The sequence below is a fragment of the Talpa occidentalis genome, unplaced genomic scaffold (genome assembly GCF_014898055.3).
Source record: "Talpa occidentalis isolate TD23 unplaced genomic scaffold, MPIMG_talOcc4v2.1 talOcc4.13, whole genome shotgun sequence".
Taxonomy (NCBI): Eukaryota; Metazoa; Chordata; class Mammalia; order Eulipotyphla; family Talpidae; genus Talpa; species Talpa occidentalis.
The window spans coordinates 60,946,846-60,968,333 of record NW_023601322.1 but is presented as its reverse complement, the minus strand read 5'-3'; the positions used below and the strand labels follow the sequence as shown (position 1 = coordinate 60,968,333).

The 21,488-nt window shown below is 39.6% G+C and overlaps 1 protein-coding gene across 2 annotated transcripts; it reads left to right on the top strand.

The window, feature by feature from the left end:
• Positions 1-6,552: 6,552 nt before the first annotated feature.
• SPINK1 (serine peptidase inhibitor Kazal type 1) lies at positions 6,553-14,925 on the top strand. Of its 2 annotated transcripts, none has more exons than XM_037508216.2 (5): positions 6,553-6,657; positions 7,319-7,579; positions 9,566-9,597; positions 11,097-11,203; positions 14,804-14,925. In XM_037508216.2, the coding sequence occupies exons 2-5, from the start codon at positions 7,525-7,527 to the stop codon at positions 14,847-14,849; spliced, it is 240 nt and encodes a 79-aa protein (XP_037364113.1). In that variant the 5' UTR covers positions 6,553-6,657; positions 7,319-7,524; the 3' UTR covers positions 14,850-14,925. The 2 variants fall into 2 exon arrangements, with proteins under 2 accessions (XP_037364113.1, XP_037364112.1); XM_037508215.2 differs by having other exon boundaries at positions 6,553-6,773.
• Positions 14,926-21,488: the final 6,563 nt, after the last annotated feature.

The following is a 21,488-nucleotide window of genomic DNA, read 5'->3' as shown; positions in this document are numbered from 1 at the left end:
GTAGAAATAAGCATAAGTGCAGGGCTTACCCAGATAAGGGAGCAACTCCTTCTGCCTAGCAGAATACCCCATTATTCTAGCTACATGTCCACAGGGGCAGCCAAAGCAGAGCAAACCGTATGCACATGACACGGAAACGTGTTTCATTAAAGCGTTATTTAGAATATACCACTAGGTTTCCCAGCACTGGAAGAAATTTCCCTCTTGAGTTCCACAGTTCCTTTTGATCATCCTTAATAGTCCTTTAATCAAAAATTTGATCGTCTCAAACTGTTTTCATCCTTTATTACCCCAAGAGTAAATACTTATCACTTCATTATATTTTTATGTTGAATACTGGAAGGGTCCATGACATTATTTTATTACTCGTCTGGTAAATGATTAAACGAGCTAAGAATTTTGAACCTGCAGAAAAGACTATTTAGAATAGGTCTGATAGTCGTTTTCAAAAATCTGTATTTACAGTGTTATTTACCATCTGAAATCCTTTTTTTTTTTAAGATTTATTTATTTATTTATACAAGCACTGTGTACACTCAGAAGCGCAGGAGGGTGAGAGAATTCACCAGAGCCAGAGTGGGGAGCAGAGCAGGCAGAAGGACCAAAGTACACTGCTGAGGGGAGCAGCGGGCGGCAGGAGAGGTCTGCATGCCAAGTGGGACCCTCCTCCTGTGGCCAGTGAACAGCCGGGGATAGAACCCACGCTGCAGAGGCTGCAGGCAGCTTCACAACCCAGCGCTCAACCGCTGCACCACCCGGGAGGCCCCATCTGAAATCTTTTTTAACCCCGTTTACTTTTAGCAACAGCCCTGTCTCCTGTTCTCTTTTGAAAACTCTTCTTAGGTAGTTTTCTCCTTTGTCTCCATTTCTTCACATTTTGTTCACTTTATAACTTACTTTAATGGAATTTACATATTCCTTCTACTAAAACCTAATATGTACATTAAGTATTTGCCAAATGAAAACATGTATCATTTATAAAATTTCAACATGCTAAGGAGTTTGAGGCAATTGTGCATCTGGTTCACTCCAGGTAAACTGATAATGCTGGGTGTCAGCAAAAAAACAAACAACTGAAAGAAAAAGAAACTTAGCAGCATCACATGAAAGGAAAAAAAGATGTAGGTAAATTCATTGTGGTAAAGTAAGTAAAAGTACAACTGTGAGCTAGAAGATGATACCTTTAGGAGAGTTTTGTGCAGAGAGCGATAAACTGTCCTGCAGGCCACTGCAATGGTCAAACTGTCCTGGAGTAGCATTCTAGACAATTCTCTTTAAAAAGCATAAAGATTAAATGAAACTATTCTGAGAAAAGTAACGTGAAGCAACATAAGTGAGAAGTAGTTGATGGATTGGGTCACTCTAGGAGATAACCCAATATTTAGAGTGGATTCTATTTAAAGTGGGTTATAGTCATTATTAACAAATATTTGAAGGATCATGGAGCAATAAATAAGAATTGTTCTGATGCCAAAGAGTAGAATAAATAGATGGAAATTCCACATAGACAAGTTTTAGCTCCGTATGAGGAACTGCTGGTCCCTATTTTAAATACCTCAAGTATTTAAGCATTGGCTAGATGCCCACTAGTTTATAGATGATATTTAAACATCAGAATGAGAGATGTTTCTTAATTTCTCAGTTAAGGTAGATGATTATTACACTTCTCAGTCTCATGAGGAACATAATTATTCTAGGCAATAATTGCAACTACAAATCCTGTTGAATAGCCAGCTGATGTTTATTTTGACTTAAAACTGTGTTAAAAAATATATTTGCATTCCCTAAGGTTAACTCTGATAACAAAGTTTGCTGCAACTTTGATGCAGATTACAATGATGATATTAATGTTAAAACAACAGGTTGAGGGGAATAATGAGGAGCATCTAAACTTAGGCTCTTACTGACATCTATGCAGCAAGTGCTCATCTCATGTTCTATGACTATCAAAAAGCAACTCTAAGAATGAGAAGGATGTTTCGACTCCAGTTAGATACTCAGTGGTATCAGTTAAAAACCTACGTCAATGAGACCAATGAGATAGTTCACAGTAGATTGTCTATAGGCACAGCAATGTGCCTTTACAAAGTCAAGAAACATTAGCCAGTAACACAGAGACGACATCACAGAAGAAAGGATAAGACTGAAAAATCCAGTATGGTATCTGAGGAAGGATAGACAAAAGAGAATAAAATGCAAAAACTTGATCATAATTATATGACGAATGGTTTCTAAAAGCATGACATTACATTATGATGGGGGAGAAAAGGTAGTTTCTGTCACTGAAAATGGGTTGACTATCCACAAGTCCATATTGAAAAAAAGATTGAATTTTGACACTTATTTACATTTTCCACCCAAAATTAATTACAATGGGTTACAGAGCTTCTAGAATCATACAGAATTTTTATATAATCTCAGGGAAGGCAAAATTTTCTTAAACAGGATACAAAAAAACTCTAACAATAAAGCATTGCTAAATTGGATTCAATTAAAATTAAGAAGCTTTGTTTATCAAAAGATATTGTGGCGAAAGCTCTACTGAAAAAAAGAGAAGGAAATGGAGGCATCACACTCCCAGACTTCAAACTATACTACAAAGCCATAATCATCAAAACTGCATGGTATTGGAACAAGAACAGACATACAGAGCAATGGAATCGAATAGAAAATCCAGAAATAAACCCACAGATTTATGGTCAACTAATCTTTGACAAAGGAGCAAAGACTATGCATTGGAGCAAAGAAAGTTTGTTCAATAAATGGTGAAGGAAAACTGGGTCGCTACATGCAAAAGAATGAAGCTTGACCACTACCTCACACCATACACAAAAATCAACTCAAAATGGATTAAAGAACTAGACATAAGACCTGAAGCCATAAAATACATAGAAGGAAATATAGGCGAAACACTACAGGATTTGCACATCAAAGACATCTTTACAGACACATCACCCAAAGCAGTGATAGTGAAGGCAAAGATAAACAGCTGGGACTACATCAAATTAAAGAGCTTCTGCACAGCAAAAGAGACAATAACCAAAACAAAGAGAAACCCCACCAACTGGGAGAACATTTTTGCACCCAACACTAATGATAAAGGACTGATCACAAAAATCTGCAAAGAGCTGATGAGACTCAACAACAACAAAGAAAATAATCCAGTCAAAAAATGGGCAGAAGAGCTAAAAAGAAACTTCTCTGAAGAGGAAATGCAAATGGCCAACAGGCATATGAAAAAATGTTCAACATCACTTGTAATCAGGGAAATGCAAATCAAAACTACCATGAGATACCATCTCACACCAGTGAGAATGGCACATATTAAAAAAACTAGCAACAACAAATGTTGGCGAGGGTGTGGAGAAAAAGGAACTCTTCTGCACTGTTGGTGGGAGTGCAAACTGGTCCAACCACTATGGAGAGCTGTGTGGAGATTTCTGGACCTACTAAACATAGAGCTTCCATATGATCCAGCAATTCCACTCCTAGGTATTTACCCAAAGGACACAGAAACATCAATTCCAAAGAACACCTGCACCCCTATGTTTATAGCAGCACTGTTTACAATAGCTAAGCTTTGGAAACAACCCAAATGCCCAAAAATAGATGACTGGATCAAGAAGATGTGGTACATATATACCATGGAATATTACTCAGCATTCAAAAAAGATAAACACATGCAATTTGCAGCAACATGGATGGCGCTGGAAGGGATCATGCTCAGTGAAATAAGCCAAAAAGAAAAAGAAAAATACCGGATGGTCTCACTCATAGCAGGAATCTAGAAAACTTAAATAAGGGACCAGGAAAATGAATATAAGAAAGTGAAAATCAAAATCAACAAAAAACTATGAACCAGAGACACTTTTTGGGGGGTGGGGGGCGGGAAGGGAAGGATTGGGGTCAGAATGGGGCTTTTGCAATTGTATGGGGGAATATAAAAATAAAATTTATTATTAAAAAAAAAAGATATTGTGGCGAGTAAAAATGTGAACCACTCAGCAGGAGAAACTTATAATACATGTCTAAGGAAACCAAAGCCAGCAGAGTAAAGAGACCTTGCAAAACATCAGATTGTCAATGGCAATATTAAATTTGGAACCCAGACCTCCTAAAGCTTAAGTCAGTGCCCTAAACATGATATTAAGTTCAAATAATTGTTTCAAAGTGAAAAGTGGTAGAACATAAGTGCATCAGGGAAAACAAGAATTCTGTTATCAGCCATTATATAGGTATATACCACACATGTTTATGTACATGTATCTATATCTATATCTCTCTCTCTATATATATATATATATACTTATAGGTGCATGTATATCTCTTTGTGTATAGATACCACCTATATCTCATAAATATGTCAGTATTTGATCTCTGGGGCCAGAAATATAACATCTGATATCTCTGCATCACAGTTTACTTATTTGCAAAATGGGAATAATAATGCAGTAGGGATTAAAAATGCTGGAAATAAAGTTCCACTGTGTCTGGCATAGAAGTTTTTGAAAAATTTCATCAGTGTCAGTGAAAATGATGATGATTATGATGTAATTAATATAATTGTTACTGAGTGATAGCTTTACAAATTGCCAAGAGATAAAACAGGAAGCAGGGAATCATTACTAATTTAATCAAGCATCACGGCTGCTTTAGCCAAACATTAGAAAATGGATGCAATCAAAAATCAAAACCATTGGGCAATGAGGAAAAAATAAGAGATCATTTAAGAAAAATCGTGAAATTTCATGAAAAATGCCACTGAAGAGTTAAGATAAGTCAAAGTTGTCAGGTTAAATATATTAGGTACAGTATCTCTAGTTTCTGTTATTTTTCTTACTAGACAAACTTTGGATATTGGATGTGAAAATCAACAGGTGCCCAATCAACATTCCCATTGCAGCAACTATTATTTGCACCTAGAGAACATTTCTCTTAAGTTTTGTCATCATCAGGTGAATAATTAGTCCTTGAAACAGAGGGTAATAGCTCATAAGATGTTTGCTTGCGTCCAGATGATACACATGCATAGATATGTACCAGAGGAGTAAGGAGAGAGTTTACTCAAGATTAGGCCATGTAAACATATTACATGTGACTGAGAGTCCAAGACAGTAGCAGAGCTTTTTCTGCCAATGCTCATCCCATCCCGCAGGGTAAACATTTCTTCTGCCATGATATGGATCATATGAAGCTTAAATATATTGTCCATTACAACAATCCATGGAAGGAAGGGTGTTTTTATTACCAGCTAACAATTACTATTCCAGTGGAAATGGAAGATATCTGCACAATATTAGCTGACTTTTGTAGGTTTATTTTCACACCAAATTAATATATGGTGACACATTTTTGGAGATGAGGAAAATGATTTACCCACAATCACAGCACAATTGAAATGACAGTTGTGCAACAAGGCCAGGGCTGTCTCTTCCCTTCCTCTTCAACTTGCTGCCTCCAAAAAGGCATTTCCCATCATGATTTCAGAGTCAGTTTCTAAGTAGGATTATGTCCTAGTTTATAGTTACTTAAAAAAACAAAATTATGTAAGATCCTGGTGCTCTCACTGAGTTAAATGTTTCTCAAAGTGCAAGTCAGAATGGTATATGATGAGATAGAATAGAATAAAAAGTACCAAGAATCATCACATATGATAGTTACATTTTGTTTCTTAACAATTTTGTCTGCACATGTATACACATACAAGAGACTGTAACATAAAATTTGTTACTTTGAGCTCACAGTCAAATGTTTACAAGTCAGTGTTGAGCGAAAAGAGCTCAGGCTTAGTTGGAAACAGGTTAAATCTCAACGTTATTGTTGCTGGCATTATTACCCAAAGAATTCTTGTGGCAAGATCCCAGCCAATTTCCTCCTCCTTGGGCTGCTTGCAAAACCAGACAAATTCCTTTTCTCAAGTACAACATAACACTGTTGAAACCATTTATATACGTGACTACTTACCGCAGCTTCCACTTAGGCTTCAAACGCCACCCTTCTAGCGTCGTTCTTCACCCCTGCCCTGATCTTGAGCTTGGTGAGGCCACCAGTGCAGGCCAATTAGTCCCGTGGCCGTCTTTCCAGGGCATACAGCCGCGAATCCTGCACACTTGCCCACACTCCATATAACTCCTTTTCCTGGGTTTCGTGACGGTACATTTCCCTCCATTTCTTCAGGCCTCCTCCATCGTCAGATCATTTTCATGCTCTTTATTGCAGCCTCCTCCTCTAACCGCAGTGTCAATGTTGGAGCTCCTGACACTGCGGTCTCTGGCTCTGTCCTGGGTCCTACATGAGTCTCACTTCACACCTCCTTGATTACCCTCGACCCTTCTTCCCATAAGCACATTAGGACGATACAGTATACAGCAACCACCATTCAAACGTCCACATCAATGACGACTTTTGGGAAACCACTGGCCCCAGGGTGATGTCCTGGGGACACCCCACCACGCGTGCCACGCGCCCCAGGCCCACCTGGGCGGGAGCGAACTGCGCAGGCGCGGGGCTGCGGGCATCAGCATCCGGGCTCTCGACCTCCACATCCGGGCTCCCTAGGCAGTCTGGCCCCAGAGGGCTATGCGGGCCGGGGTCACCGGCCGGGATTTCCGGTGCGCGCATCTGAGCTGTGAAGGCCCCACGCGCTGAAAATCCCAGGTGCCTGTTCCGTCGAAGCAAAACCTCAGGGACATGCTTAGACTTGCTATTTTTGCCAGTGGTGGGGACGCGACTGTTGAGAGACACCTAAGAGGCAGATTCGCATGGCGGCCAGAGTAAGTGGGTGGTGAGGCGGGCCTGGGGAGCGGCCGGGCGCCTGAGGGCAGGCGGGCCGAGCCCACTGCGCATGTGCCGGCTGCCGCGCCTTGGCCGCGTTGGGCTCTGATCATTGAGCGCTTGGATAAAGTGAGACGCTGCAAGAGTGAACTGAGTGGCCATGAACATACAGGTAGTAAGTGCCTGGAATGAGCAAACTCTAAACTCACACCTCTGGGAACTGCGTCCTCCGTTAGCGCTAACCTGTGTTAGGCACTGTAAGCTATGTGAAAGGGTGACAGAAAAAGAAAGAATAAAAGAGGAAAGGATGAAGGAAAGAAAGAATGAAGAGGGTTTTTTTGTTTTGTTTTGTTTTGTTTTTAAGCTGTTTAAACCTGCTGGTTTTTAGCACTACAGAATAAAGGGATCTTTGAGTTGACTTCACATAGGACAAAACTGTTATAGCACAGGAGGAAAGTACATTCTGGTAATTACAGAGGAAGTTAGGAAGACAGCTAACCACCAAAATTCTTTCCTGACATATGCTTTGCCTTGTGTATTTCAGGCTGTGGTATACGGAGGTGACATTCCCCCAACCCAAGGCCAGATGGTGCCAAGACAATCAGTAACCAAGGTGATCGGTGACACAGGGCAGCAGGTGGAGCCTGGGTTGCCACCCTGTCGATATGACTCCTGTAGCCCCAGTGTTTTGAAGAGAAGTGGTGAGTTCACTACAGTTTTCAAGTGAGCTCTGCACTCAGAACTTCAGCCATGAAGATAACAGGCATTTTCCTTCTCATTGCCTTGGCTCTGTTGACTTTATCTGGTAGGTGTCATTGTGTATTTTTCTAATTTGAATAAAAGTTTTTCGTGCTGATGCTTTGCTGAACATATTACCTTCTAAGTCTAGTTTGGGATACATCTTTTGGTCGCAGCAAGATGAGGTAAGATCAGTGGATGAGAATCATAGAAAGAGGGATGTTAACATAACACAGGGAAAATGATTCTACTAGTGAGAACTGCCCAGTGAAAGTCATTTTTCCCCCAGTGAGAGGTTGACCTTTTGTGGCAGAGATGAGACAGAATTATTTCTATCTTAAATACTCATTTAACTCTAAATATTTAAGGTCAATTTACAAATAGTAAAATCTCTAGCATCATATGAAATGTATAATAATGGCTTCTGGTTAGTCAGTATTTTTTAAGAATTATTTTTATTTTTTTATGCATATAAGAATGAGATGTAGGCCAGAGGTGGGGGGGTAGGGAATGAGAGGATTCACCCAAGACAGAGTGGAGAGCAGAACAGGCAGATTGACTGAAATACCCTGATGAGGAGAGCAGCGGGCCAGAGAGGAGAGGTCTGCTGCACCATGTGGGTCAGCTCCCTGACCAGGGATTGAACTCATACTGCCGTGGCTGTGGACAGCTTCACAGTGCTGAGATGACCCCTTGCACCACCAGGGAGGCCCCTGGTTAGTCAATATTAAAGGCAGAGTTTGATCTAAAAAAATTATTTTGGAAAAAAAAAAATTATTTTGACCTGCAGAATGTTTCCAGGGAAAATATTCTGCTTGAATAGATGGTATGTATATATCCCCAAACTGTCTTTACCATGTTACAGATAATTTTGAGGCCATAAAATTGGGATGAGCTACCTTGGTGTCATTGGAAATAGCTAACATTTTTGGCTTCACCTCAGATCTAGCAGAGACGCCTACTGAAGGCCAAATCAGCATTTTGTGAAGAAGAAAAATAATCTGTGTTGTATTTGCTAAATATTTATTGGAGCTGTGGTCCCTTTCCCTCTCTTCGTGCATATTAGTACAGATGGATGCCTGCGATGACTTCCGACTTAACCAGTTTTCAGACTCAGCTAGATCCCAAAATCTAAGGAGACACCAGTCATATTTGTTTTTGACTGTTCTAGGGAATTGTCTTCTCCAGGCCCATAGGTGCCTCACTACTTTCCACAGCATTTAGTTAAGAATACCTCCTCACCTCGATACTTCCAAGTATGTTAATATCAAAATCAAATCTCACCAGCATTTCTTGCTTTCCAGTACCATTGGATCATTTCCCTTCAATGATCACATCCGCAGTTACCATCCCATGCATGATGTGCTACTTGCTGGAGAAAACAGCATAGCACTTTTAAGTATCTGTATGTAAATTCAGGAAATATGAATTAAACCTGTGTTTCAGTCTGTGTAATGTTAGCAGTAGGAAAGAGTTCTTTGGGAACCGATGGTGAGTTACAAAAGTGTTCCATTTTTTTAGTGTTACTTACAAGGAAGACGTCAATGTAATTGTAAGTTATCTTTGTGACAGAAAACCTACTTACCTTTAGGGGTGAATGTTTCCCAGGTAATTTTATAATCTTTATTTATAAACAAATGTGAAGATGTTTTACTTCTTAGATCACTGTTGAGGACAAAGGTCTAGAAACTGGTTGTAAGAATATCAGTGAACATCCAAAAGATACTTGTTCAGTGCCTGATATATTTCAAGCATAAGTATATATATAATGCTTGTTTTCAAGGAAATGGATCAATGTTTCTGAAATTCCAGATTAAGATATTTTGGTCATAATCACAGATTTTTGTTTTAATTTTTTCAAGGTGCCAGCAGGCAGGAGTAAATGGACACCAGTGAGATGTCCTTCAGAGAGTGAAAATGGGAAGGGATGGGAGTATAAGCAGCCAGCAGAGACGTCTCAGGCTTTAGAAGGAAACAGAAAATTCTGAGTAAGAATAGGTCTGACTTCTCCCATTTAGGAGCCTATTTAACATGTCTGATTTATGTTTTCTAGGTAACACAAGAGCTGACTCCCTGAAAAGAGAGGTAAAAACAATTTTGTAATTTCTTTTCCATCAGGCTGGAATTGTTTGTTCCAACCGCAGTGCAGTCTAGCTATCACCTTTCAGTAAATCCTAAAATACAAATAAGGAGCATGATTGCTAGTGAGTTTTAGTATATTAAATGTAGGTACTAATAGCAGTTCTCTCATGTGACTTATGTTGAAGGAAAAATCCACTGACATACAGTTAATTTCTCTGATCTTATCAAGCTTGCTGTGAAAGCATTTTTTTTTTATACAGGGCCATCTGGTAGGATAGGTGTTTTTGGTAGATGCTTTCTTAACCTCATTCTAAGTAACCCTTCCTCCTTCTAGCCAGTTTGATTAGGTTGACAGAGATCTTTCCCAGTGACCAAAGTGGAGGTGAATTTATAATGACCAAAAGAAAAAAATAAGCTGAATTCTAACTCTAGAAAAATATTCTAAATCTACCTTTTCCATTTTTTCATACGTTTCAAGGGAAATTTCATAAAATTTGGAGACCAGAGAAAAAAGTGTCCCTCTTATTATATTTATCTAGTGGAGAGGCAGATGACACACTAAAAATGTATGAGTGAATAAGTTACTACACTTGTAATAAGTGTTGCATAAAAAGTGCTAGGACCTTTGGGAACCTAGCTTACTTAGATCAGAGAAGGTGCTCTTACGTACATGGGATTTATTCTGCGTCATAAAGGATAAGTGAGTGTTAGCAAAGTATTACTGATAGGGACATGTAGAGTGAGTGGTTAAGACCCGCAGTTCAAGAACTGTATTGTCTGACTTTGAATTCTACATACAGGAATTACTAACTGTGCGGCCTTGGGTGACTTGACTTCTTTGTGTCTCATTGTCTTTATAAGAAGAGTGTAACAAAATTCATGAGATAATTGTGAGCTTTCAGTAGAATAATACATAAAAAGCACTTTTATACAGTGTCTGGTCTATAACTACATTTGATAGTTACTAGTTTTTACTTCCATAAAGGAAATAAGCTGTGCAAAAAGACCAAGCACCTAGTGTCTTAGGTGACCGAGAGACAACCAGTATGACTGTGCTACAGTGTGCAGGGAAGAACATGTCCCCAAGGTGTGACTGAACTAAGAGGAGTCAGCCCTGCAGTAATTGTGAACATGAACATACTCTCTTATCTTACTTAAACACCACTATTAGATAAGTGGGGAAAATGATAATGTTCCCATTTTGCAGATGAAGTTACCTGCTGGGATTCAGGAACGCCAGATTTACCAGTGTCAGATAACTTGTAAAGAGTAGAAACAATACTTAAAACTGGGTTTGATTTTCTGACTCCAAATTTTGGGTACTTTCTCTTAGAATTCTTTCTTTTGGATTCTTTCTCTTGGAAATTGTTCTCCCAGATTTAATCATGCTCCCATCTTTAAGCAGACCAAGTCCAGGGAGGTGAAGACCATTTTAAAGATTTTGTTATAAACTTGAAAAACAAAAAATGATGGAAAATGATTGTGTTTAATTTTATTTTTAGGCTAAATGTAACGGTGGACTTAATGGATGTCCCAGGATCTATAACCCTGTTTGTGGGACTGATGGCACTACTTACTCCAATGAATGCATGTTATGCCGTGAAAATGAGTAAGTGTAAACTTGAATTTCTATTAAAATGTGTGTTTTAACAACGATAGGAAGAACACAAGGGCATGGTTCACAGATGAATGGGTGGTGGGAATTTTACAGAGACTATAACCAAGATGAAAATGCGTACATTGTACAAAAATGAAAAATGATGTAAAAAATATATAAAATAATTAAAAATTAAAAAAAGAAAATGTGTTTTAAGGTAGTTGTCTTCAAATTTTTGTGTATCTTATGCTAATAACATGAATCTTGCATGGGAGAAACAAATACCTAGTTTTTAAAAAAAACTTTGATTGTATATCCGATGTGACTGTATACAAATATTTATATTTGTGTCTTTGTGTATAGAATGATAGAAAAACAGTATTTGTTGTGTCAAGCATGGTGTAAGTCACATAATACTTACAACAAATCTATGATGTAAATTATTCTAAGTTCCTCATACACCTGAAGAAATTGAGACTTGGTTAGTTTAAATAACTTACGTAAGGTTACCCAGCAATAATTGACCAACCTGGCATCGAATCCTTACTGTTTCTCTTATGCTTTAAGGTACCACACTAAATATTTGTGAATTACAGAGGGAAATCCAACTTGTTTTGTCTTTCAGTTTGTGCACACTCAGTGTAGCCTTTGAAAATATGAGTGAAGTTCTCTAAGAGCACAAAATTAAAAACAGTATATTGTACCCCCTAAGATTTGGAAAAGTTTGGAGACTTTGTCAGGCCAGAAAGTAGAAAAGATTAGCATTTGAGTGGGGGAAAAAAAGAGAGAAGGCATTAGTAACATCACACAATATAAAATATGCTAAGGAAAGGACAATGGAATAAGGGGGGAGGTTTATAATTGTTCTCTCAATAAAAAAAAAAAATCACTCGTATGATAAAAATCCATGCTTTTACAGAAAAATAGCAGATGATCTGGATCTTAAAAAAGCTATACATGTACAATGTCTTTAAAATTAAAAAAAAAAGCAATTCTTGGTAATAATAATAATTGTTTATTAAGTCTTTCAAATGTGTACATATGAATAGGTGACCAAAAAATTATTTTCTAATACTGTTATTCATAGATATGAGAACAAGCCTCAATAATGTTCGATTTCTGATACAGCTTACACAGGTGATGGGAATCAGACTGGCATTCAAAGAAATAAATTACTGAGCACTTGACATGTGCCAAGCACTGTGCTAGTATCCTTTGCTTCCCTTGTGCTTATGACTAAGAGAAAACAGGTCATGGACACAAATAAGACAGCTTCTTGTAACTTGTGACAAATGCCATCATTTGAGGTGTGAGCAAAGTGCTATCGGAGCAAAAACAGAGAAACATCCACTCTCATTGAAATGGGTCAAGAAAGGATGTCATTTAAACAGGGCTCTCTGACATTTGGTAGCACCACAAAAAGCATTCCAGGTTAAATAAAGGTGTAAAATGATTAAAATCAAAAGAAATTCCACAAATAACCTGGAAAACTGTTATTCTGGAACTAATTTGGTATCGAAGACTTCACTTTAGACTCAAATGACTACATAAATTTCTGTTACTCCACTGTATAAATTCCCTGTAACACAAACCCTCTTCTTGAATGCTTTAAATCAGGTTAGCAAATTCTCAAAGTTTAGCAAGGATTGAAGGAACTAGGTCCTCAGGGGGAGAAATCTAATATCCTGAAGTTTTAAATCCAAAATATTAGGTGTGCTGTTTTATGATAAATTTACTTTCACATTAAAAATTTTTTTCAAATTAAAAATTTACTTTCACATTCCTTGCAAAAGGAACTTTAAACCATTTGTTAATTTTCTCATGACCTATGTTGTTGACATTAAGGTCAAACATCATATTTCCATCCAAGGGGAGGAGAAGGCAGTAGAATAGCCTTGATACTTGGGAAATTTCCAAGTGCCAAGACCAAAAGGCCCAATATTTAGAGTGGCACATTGGGAAAATATGAGCTTAAGAACTAGGACACACTATTCCCTTATCCTTTGATACTTACCAGTTCCTGCTTGCTCTTTTTAGTCTTAAAAAAAAAAAAAAAGGAAATATGGAAACATTTAAATACAAAAAGCTTCTTTTCCTGTATTTTTTCAGAAAAGAAAACAGGTCTAGAAGGAAAATGTGACTCTGATATGTAATATATTTTCTAATGTACCCTGTCCCAAGCAAAACATTGCAAAGTTTATCAGGATCTGATCCTAGTTTTGAGATAGGTAGACAAACAAGGGCTTGCATTTCCTTGATCATTACTTGTTTGGCTGATATATTCAGTAAGGACATTTTTCTACTTCTGTGTCCTCTTGGGGAATCTGTGCTGGCACATTCTTTTTTGTAGATCAGCATTCTAGTAGAACTTTGTGCAGTGGTGGAAATGGTCCATATCTGTGCTGCTCAATATGGAAGCCACTAACCTAAGTACACTATCCATTAGCATTTAAGATGTTGCTATTCCAACTGAGAAACTGAATTTTTTTTTAATTCAGATTTTTTTTAAGCTTTATTTATTTATTTATACAAGCACTGGGTACCGTCAGAAGTGCGGGAGGGTGGGAGAATTCACCAGAGCCAGAGCAGGGAGCAGAGCAGGCAGAAGGACCGAAGTACACTGCTGAGGGGAGCAGCCAGGGATTGAACCGGCACTGCAGAGGCTGCCGGCAGCTTCACAACCCAGCGCTCAACCGCTGTGCCACCGGGGAGGCCTGAGAAACTGAATTTTTAATATTAATTTAACTGATTTAAATTTAAGCAGCTATATCTGTGTCAACAACATTGGATAACAAACTTTAGAAAATAAATCCTCTGTGTAATCTGTTTAGATGTTTGGGCTTGTATATACTGACTCAGAAATAAATATTATGAGTAGTTAATAACTATGGAACAAGAAAATAGTAAAAACTCTTAAAATGAACAATTAGCATGCCCGGGTTAAAGATATTGGGAAGTCAGATGTCCTCAAGTAACAGAGTTATAGAAGAATTTTTATAAGCAGTATATTCAAGGAAAGAATGGTTAGAAAAATGAGAGCTCTGGAAATAGTTTCATGGGGAACAATTACAATATTTAGGAATATTTAGCTGAGAGAAAAGTGATTTGGGAAATGTGATGTGAGGGGGAACACTAAGGTTTTTTCTGAAAGGGAGGATACTTAGAGCAGGTGTCATCAGAGACAGAGATATGATTTCCTCTTTCCAGATTTTACTGATCTAAAATCCCTAGAGTTCTAGTGCAAAGAATCAGTCAATTAAAAAGTCCTTCTGTAGCACATGTGTCCACTAAGATGGAAACCTGGTAGCTAGGACAATGACATTAGGAGCAAAAGAAGCAACAATGGATCAGAGATAAGTGTCAGAGGTTACAATTTACATAAATGTCCCGTTAGATTTATAAACCTGTAAAGACAGACATTTTTACTTTCTGTTGTATTCCTAGTATAATAGGTCTCAATATTTAATGAAATAATGAATTAGTGAATGAGGGAGAAATGGAGGGAAAATCTCAACCATCTCTATTTTAAATAAAGCTCATCTTTTTTCATCCATAGTCACTTTTTTATCACAAAGTTTAAGTTGATTTTTTTTTTTTCAATCTGTCTTACAGGAAGCGCCAGATTCCTGTCCTCATTCAAAAATCTGGGCCTTGCTGAGAACCGAGGTTCTGAAATCCCATAAGGTCACCATGATACCTTGACTGCCTGATTATTAAAATAAACTGCATCTAAATATTCCCTCTTGTTCCTATATGCTTTTTCCTTAGAGGCATATTAGATTATATCAGGAATAGGGGATTGGGACAAACTTAAAATGACTAAGTTTTATAGAATGCAGTAGAACAATTCTGTCATTTCAGACACCATTTCTTTCATGATGCCTTTTCATTCACCATCTTCTCCACATTCTGAGCACTGTATCTCAGGAAATATGATTGCAGATAATAAATGACAGAACATAAACATACATTACCCTGAATACATGTAATCCGATAGGGGACTTGAGAACATTGTAGTTAGGAAGCTTTTAATCCAAAAACATGTTATTCGTCACCTTTCATCTTTCACAGACTGAAGTTAAACCCTTTAGGTTTTCTTGGGTTTCAATTAAGGCTCTTTTGTTTCTCAGAGAGTCTGGATACATAGATACAAGATTTTTGAAGAGCTGCCTGTCTGGGGCAGAATAGAGTTTAGTCATAAGAGTTTCTGTATTTTGAAATGTAGATTTGGGGCATGATCTCAAAAGAGCTCTCAATCAAAAACAACTACATTTTTCACAGCCATGCTTTGGAATAGCCTCTTTACATTGACCATTTATCCCAACTTCTTATCCATCTTTGCCCCCCCCACACACACACACACACAAACACAGGCAGTTTTCTATACTTTACTGAGATGAGTAGCAGTAATATAGAGCTCTTCATTTTCTTTAGTAACCAGAAGTCTAGATGAAGGACTTCATCTGGGCTTGACTTGGGGATCGCTGTCATCTGGCCTGACCTGTCTGGGCTGAGATAACCCGAGGGAAAGAAAGGCTTGATAATGACATAACTTGAGGAATTGTCTCTCCTACCACCAAACCATCCCCTAATAAATGATCTGGCAAGGAAGGAAAGGACTTTAGACCAGATAAACTGATTGTAAGAACTCTGTGTAGTTAGTTCACTTTGCTTTACAGGTGAGCCATAACTGTTAAGATTTTCCTTATCTTATGAGTAAACTTAGGAAAGTTAGGTAACTTAATGTCACCAGCAAATACAGCAACAGTGTTAGACAACACAACTGATTCCAAGTCTAACAACTTTTTCCTTTGTAACGCAATTGCCTCAGGTGCATTATTCCTTCCTTAGAAGGAATATTTCTTCCTTAGAAACTTTAGGTGTATCCTTATGATAACAGGCCTTTGTGTTTTTATGCAGGGACAGAAAATAAGGTAGAAAGGAACCTCAAGAGAAATAAGTATCTGTAATCAGTAAAAAAAAAATTAGGAAACACAACTTGAATTCTAAGCTCGTGAAGAACAAACTAGAATAGAGAGGTGGGAAGTGGCTGAAAGAGCCTGAGACGCATCAGATTCTCTGAGATTTAGTGGGGAATAGGTAACGAAGTTTAACCAAAAATAGCCGATCAAAATCTGCCCCACAGTTGCCTGACACCCTAGATTTAGATTAATTTCTTGTGATACTCATAATACAGAAATCTTGAGGTTTAAATCTGACCACTAGAGGATGCTGTAGAATGCCAAGTGCCAGCCTCACAGAGCCTGACTGCTCACCAGATACCTTGATAACAGAAGTTATGGATGCAAGATGGCTTCCATCTCCTCTAGGATTCTAGAGGACGCTTGAAGGACACCCTAATATTAAGGAGTTTGGCGTGGTAAATGTTGTCGTTTTTGGAGTCTGTGGGTTTGGAGTGCAGGGTCCTTGGGTTTACTCTGGGAAAGGTTTCACCAGAGCTCCTGTTTCAGTGATACGCGGTGAGTTTCCCAGGCGAGTTTCTCCTTGAGACAAGAGACATTAGTTATATTTAAAGAATAGGTTTATTAGGGAAGGGATAAAACAGTTAAAGATACTTACATAGACATAAGCTGCCCTGAAAGGGACAGGTTTGCTAAGAGAGGCCTGCATGGTTGCAGGTGGGTGGCCTTGACAGGTCATGGGCAGGCAGGAAGCTGCTGCCCTGCAGAGGGAGAGAGTGGGTGAATATGTTATAGAGCAACCCCGATATTAAATGGGTTCCTGGCTGTGGGTCCTCACCCGCGCGCTTTAAAGGGACTTATGAATACTCTACTACAGACACACGCAAAAGGGTTAATAAAAGGTTTATTTACAAGAGAAAAAGAAATAAGGAAAATCTACAACTCAGGGAGAAAATAGGGAAATAAAGTCTTTAATGCGTCCTACCCGATCCGACGACCTGGAAAACCCAAAGTCACTCTCAGAGCTGGCCGGACGCTGCGAGCTGGCGGAGAGCCAAAAATGGAGCACCCCCAAAGCCCACATGTCTGCCTTTTGTATCCACCTGGCTGCTTAACCCCACCCTCAGGTCCCAGCCACCTTCCCTTTGGTGGTGATGGGATTTGGAGTTCCCAGTGTCTTTGGCTTTGACCTGGGGTGGGAGTGGAGTCCACAAAGCCTTTATGGAATTTGCTTTGGGACAGCCTTTTCCCCTTAACAAATAGAGGCACCTGCATAGGCACAGGTGGATAGTGGGAGTGCTGCCCTGCGCATGTACAGAGACTGCACTGATATAGTCTGGGAGGGGCTCACTCCTTGTGAGCTGTCAGTTAGTTGCTAAATTTGAATAACTATGTAGAATTTGAAAGGGACGGAGATTCTACAATGGGCTCAATCTCCATCCATATCTTTACCTTTGGGATCTGTTGGGCTCAATCTCCATATCTTTACCCTTGGGCCTGTGCTCTAGACAGCAGTCTGAGATTATAGACAGAAGCAGTGCTTAACTCTCTACTCTCTCAACCAGGCACCAAAAATAAAGATGAGAAAGCTGACTTTGGTAAGAATTCTTACTTTTTGCCAGCTTCTACCATTTTCCCCAGGATCCCATCTGCAGGTCTGAAGTGGGTGAGGAGTCCCAGTGTGTCCTATTCTGGTACCAGAAACTTTAGATGAGGAAAAGTCATTTTCCCTCTACTCTTTAGGTCATAGCTGGGACCCTCTTTTCTGTGGGGCATCGTGTATTGATAAGTTTATTTCTGTTGAAAGTCTTCCGTGGTGTGGTGACCACTATAATTCAAGATAACGTCTGACAAAGTTAACCTGTTTGTTCAACCTTAAAACAAGATTTTATTTACCTGAGGCCTCCTATTGGATCCTTTCCAACTTAAGTCACACCCAGTCTGGTTTCTAAGCCAAACCCAGTCCTACTCTGGCCAGTTTCCAGACCATCCAGAAAACAATAAGCTCTAGTGTGAACATTCATAATGCAAAAGCTGCAGAGTCAGGATCCAAGAGGAACTTAGCTCCAGAGGCAGCAAGAAAGCAGTGAGCTCAAGGGGCTTAACAGATACTTACATGTAGTTGCTCATTGTTCCTGGGGGACCTTTAGGGGAATTTCCTCCGGTCCCTCTTCTGACACCAGAATGATGACAAGATAAACTGAGGCATATTTTAAAATGTAAGAGTTTATTTGAGCAAAAATCACTGGAATAGAGCAGCATCTGTTATAGGGCAGCCCCGATATTGAATGGGTTGCCTGGCTGTGGGTCCTCACCCGCACGCTTACAAGGGACTTATGAATACTCCACTACAGGCACACACAAAAGGTTTATTTACCAGGGAAAAGGAAATAAGGAAAATGTACAACTCAGGGAGAAAATAGGGAAATAAAGTCTTTAACGTGTCCTACCCGATCCGCCGACCTGGAAACCCAAAGGCACTCTCAGAGCTGGCCGGATGCTGTGACCTGGGGGAGAGCCAAAATGAGGGATCCCCTCCAAAGCCCACGTGTCTGGCTTTATACCAACCAGGCTGCTTAACCACACCTTCAGGTCCCAGCCACCTTCCCTTTGGTGGTGATGGGATTTGGAGTTCCCAGTGTCTTTGGCTTTGGCCTGGGGTGGGGGTGAAGTCCACAAAGCCTGTATGTAATTAGCTTTAGGACATCCTTTTCCCCCTAACACATCCAGTCTAGCTGATAGAAAGGGGCTCTGAAGAATCTATAGAAAATGAAAGACTTTGAGAGGCAGAAGAGTGTGGGAAAAAGGAAATTATACTACACAAAAAACATGTTTGTTATTGCAAGGTTACTTTCCTCTGGCAGATGGCAGGGACTTCATCAGCTGCATTATGACTAGTAGCCAGGCAACCCGTTTTACTTTATATCGGGGTTGCCCTATAACAACTCCATTTTAGATCTCTTGTCTTGTTAAAACAGAACTATCATAAAGCATGTGGTTGACTATGTTCATCTGAGGTGATTACCTTTGAAAGGAGAGATTTAGTAACTGAAATCTGTTTAGAGGACAAAGACTACCTGCTGCAGACCAGCTCTGGTGAACTGGATAGAGGAGAGGAAACTGAAAGAACCTGGTAATAAAGAAATGACAGACACAAGATAAGAGTTTAAGGGAATGGAGGACTTTGCTTTCCACAATGGACAATACCTGGAGAGACTGGTTTGCTTTCCAATGGGAACCCTGAGAAAAATTTTCATCTGAGACTGTACCCCAGCATCCATACATTTGATCTTCAATACCATGGAAATGATGGCAAAAAGTGAAGCTAATTCCATACAGGCTTTGTGGATGCCACCCCCACTCCATCAGGACATCAGGAACTACAAATCCCAGGATCCCCAAAGGGAAGTGGCAAGGACCTAAGGGTGGAGTTAAGCAACCATTTTCTCTGTTTGTAAATAGAAACCAGCCATGTTAGTGGGGTTGGGCACACTTGGCTTGTGCTCTTGGCCAGGGTCTCCGGGTCATTTGAGATTCCATGTGGGCAGAACAGGTAGGACACATTTAAAAATTTATCTCCCTTTTTTCTCCTTGAGGGGTACATTTCCTCATTCCCCTTTCCTTGTAAATAAACCTTTCGTTAACCTTTAAAAAATAAATAAATAAACAAACAAACAAAAAGAGAAGTAGGACCTGGGCCTCCCTGGTGGTGCAAGGTGTTAAGATGCAGCTTGTGAAGCTGCCTGCAGCGAGTACATAAGTTTGATCCCTGGCTAGGGAGCTACCCACATGGCACAACAGACCTCTCCTGACTTGCCCGCTGCTCCCCTCAGCAGTGTGTTTCTGTCAGTCTGCCTGTTCTGTTCCCCACTCTGACTGTGGTGAGTCCTCTCACCCCCCACACCTCTGACCTGTACCCCAGTTCTTGTATGCATAAATAAATAAATCTTGAAAAAAAAGAGAAGTGGGACCCAAGTGGGATGCAAGGCTTCTCTGTCCAAGCTCAAGCATCCTGAGTGCCCTGTGCAAATCATTTTTATTGATACAAACAGTCCCCCTCCCCTTCTTGTTAGTTATTAGACAATGAATCATTCTCTTTAACCTTGTTCAGGTACACATTCACCACCACAGTTCTGTGTTACCAGGTATATTCTACTCCCTTTCTAATCTTGCCTGCTTCTCAGTCTTAGCTTTGCTGACACAGGAAAGGACATCATGGTCTGGACACAGGCCAGTCTTGCAGCCCGGGTTGACCAGTCTTCCAGTAAGACTTTTATATTCTCCTTGTCTCAGCACCTCACACCTTAGGGGTCTTCAACAACTACCAAAATTGATAAGAATGTGAAACTTTGTCCTGTGAAGAACAGTTGAAGAGAGTAGGATTATTTCATTTGAAGGAAGGAAACCTCTTAGAAATCCAGTGATTCTTCTCAAAACAATTTAAGGGACAGAATGATAACACCATGAAAACAGAAACTTTGTTTTTTTCACTACTGTATGACTGACAGGACAATATCTAACATCTAGAATGTTCTCATTTAACATTCTTTTTATAACAAATAATTAGGGAAGAGGGATGAACTTGTTCTGGTTGACCCCAAAGTTTGGAATTTAGACTAATTCAGTAGGAATTAACTGGATTTGGGCTCAATAGCAAAATATAATTATCAGGACTTAGATTAAGAGTGCCCAGGTTAGGGCCTACCCGGTGGCAGAGCAGGTTGAACGCCGCACTGTGAAGCTGTTCACAGCCTCTGCAGCATGGGCTCGATTCCTGGCCAGCCAAGGAGAAACCCACATGGCGCAGCAGACCTCTCCTGCCTCGCCTACTGCTCCCCTCAGCAGTGTCTTTGGTCCATCTGCCTGTTCTGCTCCCCGCTCTGTCTCTGGTGAATGTTCTCACCCTCCCGCACCTCTGGTCTGTACCCCAGTTCTTGTATAAATAAATAAATAAATCTTTGGGGGAAAAAAAAAGAGTGCCCAGGTTGGAGTCTGGCTTCCCTGCCATCTAACCATATTCCCTGGGAGAAGTCAGAGTCCCTCAGCCTCAGTTTTCTCATCCCTAATACGATTAATAGTTGCAATTTTCTTGTGGAGCAGTTAGCCCCCTACCTGCCATACAGTAAGTGCTCAGGAAGTATTAGCTATTATCATAATTGTTGTTATCATTCATCTTGTAAGTCTTTGAGCTCACTGGTACATGGACATTTTCATGATAATTCATCTGAGTGATTTTTATGGAAGAGATTCCTCAACTGGGTACAATATTGGACTAAAATTTCTCTCCTTTTAATTGTAAAAAAATCCCAGATTTATATACCACACCACCAGTATAAACCACTACAAGAGTGGTGGCTGAGAAGTTTTGTGGAGTG